The 7,500-nt window shown below is 42.1% G+C and overlaps 1 protein-coding gene across 2 annotated transcripts in view; it reads left to right on the top strand.

Annotated features, from left to right (window-relative positions):
• Positions 1–7,500, top strand: part of LOC141771028 (arf-GAP with coiled-coil, ANK repeat and PH domain-containing protein 2) — a 26,058-nt gene that overhangs the window by 12,514 nt on the left and 6,044 nt on the right. For both annotated transcript variants that reach the window (XM_074640892.1, XM_074640891.1), the window contains exons 10-20: positions 104–207; positions 706–757; positions 3,939–4,039; positions 4,288–4,399; positions 4,652–4,845; positions 5,029–5,098; positions 5,286–5,380; positions 5,559–5,635; positions 6,010–6,164; positions 6,355–6,464; positions 6,564–6,674. In XM_074640892.1, coding sequence (XP_074496993.1) covers positions 104–207; positions 706–757; positions 3,939–4,039; positions 4,288–4,399; positions 4,652–4,845; positions 5,029–5,098; positions 5,286–5,380; positions 5,559–5,635; positions 6,010–6,164; positions 6,355–6,464; positions 6,564–6,674 — 1,181 coding nt within the window. The remainder of the gene's footprint in view (positions 1–103; positions 208–705; positions 758–3,938; positions 4,040–4,287; positions 4,400–4,651; positions 4,846–5,028; positions 5,099–5,285; positions 5,381–5,558; positions 5,636–6,009; positions 6,165–6,354; positions 6,465–6,563; positions 6,675–7,500) is intronic.

Raw genomic sequence — 7,500 nt, 5'->3', positions numbered from 1 at the left:
ATCTATCTATCTCTCTATCTGTCTAAGGACTCTCTTTAGGTATTTTTTGTTATATCTTAATATTGAACATATCCCACGTAAAACGCTGACTTGTTGTGTTCAGGATGCGTCGGGAGAGCCGATGGTCAGCCCGTGTTCCGGGAGTGATGACATCATCCAGGGTTACCTCTTCAAACGCTCCAGGAGGAAATCCAAAACCTGGAAGAGGTACAGACACAATTCTACTGGTTTCCACTGGTGAAGGACCGCTCCAGTTAAAACTACACTGACTGATGACTTCTCAAAGTTTCTTTATAACATAAAGTATACAGAATTATCTATTAGCAGCTCCTGTCAGTGTAACCATGAATGTACTGCAGACAGGAGTTGCTAATAGCTAATTCTGCGAGGAAAAGGTTGGAATATCTCAAGATAAAAGAAGGAATATTTTGATTAAAGAAGTCAGGATATTTTGAGAAATAGTTGGAATATTTTGTGGAAAAACAGTTTGAATATTACGAGAAAAAAGTTGGAATATCTTAAGATAAAAGATGGAATATTTTGAGAAAAAAAATTCAGAACATTTTGAGAAAAGAAGTTGGTATATTTCGAAACAAAAGTTGGAATATTGTGGGGAAAATGTTGGAATATTTTGAGCTAATATTTATATATATCTGTGTGTGTGTGTGTGAGTGTTTTAATTTAAATAATGTGAACTTGTTTCAGATGCTGGTTTTCCATCAGAGACAACCAACTCATTTACAGAAAGTCCCACAAGGTACGATTATTTAAAGTGACGACTCGTTAACAACTCGTTAATAACAAAGATCAACCAGATTAATACGAACACACAGGGTTTCTATCTTTCTGTTGTTATCACAGCTGCAGCGATCAGTGAAAGGGATGTTCAGGTGTTTCTCAGTGGGGTAGTATGAGGTTCTGATCTATAGTCCGAGTGTTACTACAGTAGATGGAGGTTAAAGGGATGTTCAGGTGTTTCTCAGTGGGGTTCTATGAGGTTCTGATCCGTAGTCAGAGTGTTACTACAGTAGATGGAGGTCAAAGGGATGTTCAGGTGTTTCTCAGTGGGGTTCTATGAGGTTCTGATCCGTAGTCAGAGTGTTACTACAGTAGATGGAGGTCAAAGGGATGTTCAGGTGTTTCTCAGTGGGGTTCTCTGAGGTTCTGATCCGTAGTCCGAGTGTTACTACAGTAGATGGAGGTTAAAGGGATAGTTGTGGTGGTTCTCAGTGGGGTTCTATGAGGTTCTGATCCATAGTCAGTGTTACTACAGTAGATGGAGGTTAAAGGGATGTTCAGGTGTTTCTCAGTGGGGTTCTATGAGGTTCTGATCTATAGTCCGAGTGTTACTACAGTAGATGGAGGTCAAAGGGATGTTCAGGTGTTTCTCAGTGGGGTTCTATGAGGTTCTGATCCGTAGTCCGAGTGTTACTACAGTAGATGGAGGTTAAAGGGATAGTTGTGGTGGTTCTCAGTGGGGTTCTATGAGGTTCTGATCCGTAGTCAGAGTGTTACTACAGTAGATGGAGGTTAAAGGGATAGTTGTGGTGGTTCTCAGTGGGGTTCTATGAGGTTCTGATCCGTAGTCAGAGTGTTACTACAGTAGATGGAGGTTAAAGGGATAGTTGTGGTGGTTCTCAGTGGGGTTCTATGAGGTTCTGATCCGTAGTCAGAGTGTTACTACAGTAGATGGAGGTTAAAGGGATAGTTGTGGTGGTTCTCAGTGGGGTTCTATGAGGTTCTGATCCGTAGTTAGAGTGTTACTACAGTAGATGGAGGTTAAAGGGATAGTTGTGGTGGTTCTCAGTGGGGTTCTATGAGGTTCTGATCCGTAGTCAGAGTGTTACTACAGTAGATGGAGGTTAAAGGGATAGTTGTGGTGTTTCTCAGTGGGGTTCTATGAGGTTCTGATCCGTAGTCAGAGTGTTACTACAGTAGATGGAGGTCAAAGGGATGTTCAGGTGTTTCTCAGTGGGGTTCTATGAGGTTCTGGTCTATAGTCAGTGTGTTACTACAGTAGATGGAGGTTAAAGGGATGTTCAGGTGTTTCTCAGTGGGGTTCTATGAGGTTCTGATCCGTAGTCAGAGTGTTACTACAGTAGATGGAGGTTAAAGGGATAGTTGTGGTGGTTCTCAGTGGGGTTCTATGAGGTTCTGATCCGTAGTCAGTGTGTTACTACAGTAGATGGAGGTTAAAGGGATGTTCAGGTGGTTCTCAGTGGGGTTCTATGAGGTTCTGATCTATAGTCAGTGTGTTACTACAGTAGATGGAGGTCAAAGGGATGTTCAGGTGTTTCTCAGTGGGGTTCTATGAGGTTCTGATCCGTAGTCAGTGTGTTACTACAGTAGATGGAGGTTAAAGGGATAGTTGTGGTGGTTCTCAGTGGGGTTCTATGAGGTTCTGATCCGTAGTCAGAGTGTTACTACAGTAGATGGAGGTCAAAGGGATGTTCAGGTGTTTCTCAGTGGGGTTCTATGAGGTTCTGATCCGTAGTCAGAGTGTTACTACAGTAGATGGAGGTTAAAGGGATAGTTGTGGTGGTTCTCAGTGGGGTTCTATGAGGTTCTGATCTATAGTCAGTGTGTTACTACAGTAGATGGAGGTCAAAGGGATGTTCAGGTGTTTCTCAGTGGGGTTCTATGAGGTTCTGATCCGTAGTCAGTGTGTTACTACAGTAGATGGAGGTTAAAGGGATAGTTGTGGTGGTTCTCAGTGGGGTTCTATGAGGTTCTGATCCGTAGTCAGAGTGTTACTACAGTAGATGGAGGTCAAAGGGATGTTCAGGTGTTTCTCAGTGGGGTTCTATGAGGTTCTGATCCAGAGTCAGTGTGTTACTACAGTAGATGGAGGTTAAAGGGATGTTCAGGTGTTTCTCTTTGGAAAATTCTTTTTTATTCCTTTTTGATATCAAACATAGCATAACAAACATAACAAATCACAACACCGGTGCCATAGTACAAAAAATGATATCTTACATTTAACATTTAATGTGTACATACATATATACACATACAGTATATACACACATACACATCGCTTCTCACTCCCACACAGAGACAGGTCCAGCCTTCCTCCCAGCCCGAGAGGTAAAGTTACAGAAACAAATAAAATAAAAATAATTTAAAAAATAATTTAGAGGTTTAAAGGTAATAAGTACTACAATAACATAATTCATGGTAGTAAGATAGAAACCTTAAAAAATAAATAATTAATTAATTAATTAATTAAATGTAAAAAAAAAAACTAAAAAAAACAGCACATAGAAAGGTTAGGTTATATCAGTATTTACAATGATGCACAAAGCTTAATGAAAATTAATTTAAATGTATTGAAAATATTCTAGAATTTTAAAAAAGGGAAATGAATAGAATGATTGTAATGTTGCGGTAAAGACATTTAGTGATGAAAACCATAAAAACATAAACATGTTACAGATAAACACTAGATGTCATTTTGTGTACCTGTTTATATGTATTAATACTCTGATGGTTCAAATTAACATTCATAAAGGTTGATTTTTTTAATTTGGGAGAATCAAAAGTGACTCCGCCACTAACAATGAAAACTACAGTACAGAGAGTTCATTATTGATTATGAACACATTTATTAGCTATTGTTGAAAATAAACCGCCCGTAAATAGAATCACAAGCAGAGTTTGATTTCATGAAAATCTTTTTAACAACGATTTAATTCTGTACTTCCCGTTTAGTGAGATGTTTCCGGAGCTCTCACCACTGTCCACAATGTGCTTCTCTCCTGTTTAAGGTTGTCGAGACAATACTAATAATAAATGTGACATGTTTAAAGTCGCAGTGAAGCAGTTAGAGCGTCTTTTCTTCTTCAAAACAAAACCATCAAAGAACAGATGATGAACTGGCGCCAGAAGAACGAGCAGCAGGAGAAACGCTGACGTGTGTTTTTGTGTTCGTGCTGCAGGAGGACGCCGTGGTTCTGTTTGAGGATCTCCGACTGTGTGCCGTCAAATCTCTGGAGCACGTCGACCGACGTTTCTGCTTTGAGCTGCTCTCCGTTCAGAAGTAAGACCGTCACACATTCAGTTCAATTTAAAAGTATTTATTCACACAGAGAGAGAAAGAGCCCAGCGGTTCCTGCTAACATCTTTATGGTTCTGAGGATATTATAGCAGGCTTTGTTGACAAGATAAAAAGAACAGAATATAAACAACCTTCCACTTTAGAAAGGTTTAATGTGTGTGTTCATGGTGATGAAGGAGCAACAGTGAGGCTCACCGATGTGGTTTACTGTGTGTGTGTGTGTGTGTTAGATGCTGTGCTCTGCAGGCCGACTCGGAGCAGCTGAAGCAGGCCTGGCTCAGCGCTGTGCAGGGCAGCATCGACCTCGCCTACAGAGAGAGAGCCGACACTCAGCTCACACAGGTAGTCCGTCCGAAGAGTTTAGAAGCAAAGAGACGATACGCCATTTTGGACTGAAAACACCAATGAGTCTGTGTCCGTGGATGTGTAAAGAGACGTCTGTAAACCAGAGGATCATTTTGTATGTTGCTGTATTTTGGTGCATTAACATTAAAAGCAAAGATAAACGTAGTGAAGTAGAAAGTGGTATGAGGAGAACATCTTCAAGTACAGTACAAGTACCTCACACGTGTCCTCTTCCCTGCCTGTGTACAGCCTAAAGAGCTCCCCCCTCTCCTGTGTGGCGGGGACTCCTCCCCGGGCCCCCCTGCCCAGAGACACCCGGTGCTGGGCGTGGCCCTCAGGGGCCCCGGTAACCAGCGCTGCTGTGACTGCGGGGAGGAGGATCCTCGCTGGGCCTCCATCAACCTGGGAGTCACCATGTGCATCGAGTGCTCCGGCATACACAGGTCACCCCATCACAGTATTATCTCATGTTTTACACTATAGATAGTACATAGTATGTATATATATATATACATATACATATATATAGATATATATATATATTTACAGGACATTATACTACATGATAGTACTTATACAATATTAATGTAACTAAATATATATACATGATGTCATCGTGTTTCCAGGAGTCTGGGTGTTCACCTGTCCAAGGTGAGATCTCTGACTCTGGACTCATGGGAGGCTGAACAGCTGAAGGTAACACACACACACACACACACACACACACACACACACACACAGTAATACAGTCTGCTTAGTGTAATCTATGAATTTAATCCAGCTCTGTATTTATTTAGGGTTAAATTAAAATGATTATGATTATGATGCTATAGAGCTGATGCTAAATGCTAATGATTGAGTGTCTCTTCTTCTTCTTCTTTAGCTGCTGTGTGTTCTGGGAAATAACGTCATGAACCAGATCTACGAGGCGCGATGTTCAGAGGAAGGACGAGTCAAACCCAGAGCCGACAGCCTGCGGTAAAACCTCCAATATCTCATTTTCATATCTCGTTACGGAGACATTCAGTCGGTGACTTTAGCCGTTCTGTTCTGTTAGTATGAAATGAAAACTTCAGGGTGAGTTTGGCTGCTGATCAGTTAGAAAACTAAAGATATAAAGATATCAAATCAAATATATGTTTTCTCTTCCTTCCAGAGCGGAGAAAGAGACGTGGATCAAAGAGAAATATGTGGAGAAGAGATTTGTGAAGAGCAGCAGCTCAGATGGAGCTCGTAAGTCCAACAGAAACATAAAGTTAGTTAAAGAGACTGAAATATCTGAATATTTTGAGAAATGATTTGAACATTTTGAAATATTTTGAGAAATAATTCAGAATATTTAGAGGGAAAGAAATTCGACATTTCGAGAAAAAAGTTGTAATATTATGGGGAACATGTCAGAATATTTTGAGAAAATAGTTTATGTAGTGATGTCCATGTCTGTTACAGACCATAATATCCTGTGATGTCACCATGGTTAAAGAGGAGCACAGTGATTATTTACTTCCCTCCTCTATCAGGGCTCTTCTCTTCTTCTCTTCTCTATAAGCCTAAATAATGTGAATTTAATGTTCAACGTTTATTTTAACAGCATTGTTCTGTTCCAGATGTTGGGAAGGGCGAGGCCGGGCTGCGTCTGTATCGGGCTGCGTTGGCGGGAGACCCGGTTGCCATGGCAGCAGCATTGGCCCAGGGGGCGGAGGTCAACGGGAGCATTGGCGAGGAGGGGGGGCGCACGGCGCTGATAGGAGCTGCTGTCGGGGTGAGGAGGCGCCGTAAACACAAAATATAATCATCCCTCAGTTTATCAACAAATACTCAACACATCTGGAGATACGTGGTTCTCACCGGACAGGAAGTGGATGATCTGTGATGTAACTAAAGGTCACGGCGTTGATGAGGAGCTTCAGGTAACGAGAGGTTACTCGTTGTTTTCTCCGTGCTGTCTGCAGGGGTCGCTGTTGGCCTGTGAGTTCCTGCTGCTGAACGGAGCAAACGTCAACCACCGAGACCTCAGAGGACAGGGAGCGCTGCACGCCGCCGCCACCGCCGGACACACCGGGTAAACACACACACACACACACACACACACACACACACACACTGACTCTGTTTCAGTAGACTGGAATAAACACCTGTGGTTTCCATCGGCTGGGTGCAGACAGGTGTGTCTGCTGCTGAAGAGACGAGCCAATCAGTACGCTGTAGACGAGAGAGGACAGGACCCATTGGCCATCGCCGTGGAAACAGCCAACGCTGACATCGTCACTCTGTGAGTCGTCACTGAACTTAAATAATATATATAAAAGGTTTGAGTTTATATTTAGTCACGACGTCGGCCTCAGCGTGAGCTTAAAGGAATAGTTCAGTGTCCTGCACGGAGCTAACGGCTAACGTTAACGTTAACTAGCGCTCGTCCTGCCGATATCAACTAGGGATGTCACGAGAACCGATACTTCGGTACCAAGTCGATGCCAGAATTAAAAAAAAGTGACGGTACTCTTTTTCTACAGTACTGAAGGTAACGTACGATGCCTGTAACGGTCATTGGTAGGGATGTGACGGTGAGGAAAATGTCCCCACCGGTTAATAAACTTGTGACAACACCGGTGTCACCGATTACACCGGACATTTTACAAGAAAGATGACGGTTCAAATGTTTTTAATAAAAGAGTGCGTGTTGAATTACAGTCCAGGGGATTTATTGTTGTTGTTGTTGTTTTTTTTACCGTGGAATCGAATTTGGTATCGAGAATGGTGGAAATTCACTGGTATTGGTATGGACTACTATATTTCTGGTATCGTGACATCCCTAATATCAACACAGAGTTGTTGTTCACAATGTAGCATCATCAGGGAAAAATAGGGAGTTTACTGCGTCCAAAACACATTTTCTGTCGTCCCCGGGACGCCGTAGTCTCGAGCCCTGACGGTACCTGTGGTACTGTAGAAAAACGAGTACCGTCACTTTTTCAGAATTTTGGCATCGACTTTGTACCGAAGTATCGGTTCTCGTGACATCTGTACTTCTGGGGACATATAGCCTGAATACATGGTTTTATATCTGATGGTAAATGTGTGAGTTTTCCAGATAAACA

Source organism: Sebastes fasciatus, chromosome 7 (genome assembly GCF_043250625.1).
Source record: "Sebastes fasciatus isolate fSebFas1 chromosome 7, fSebFas1.pri, whole genome shotgun sequence".
NCBI lineage: Eukaryota > Metazoa > Chordata > Actinopteri > Perciformes > Sebastidae > Sebastes > Sebastes fasciatus.
The sequence above is the reverse complement of the archived record's forward strand: the minus strand, read 5'-3'. Positions and strand labels throughout refer to the sequence as shown.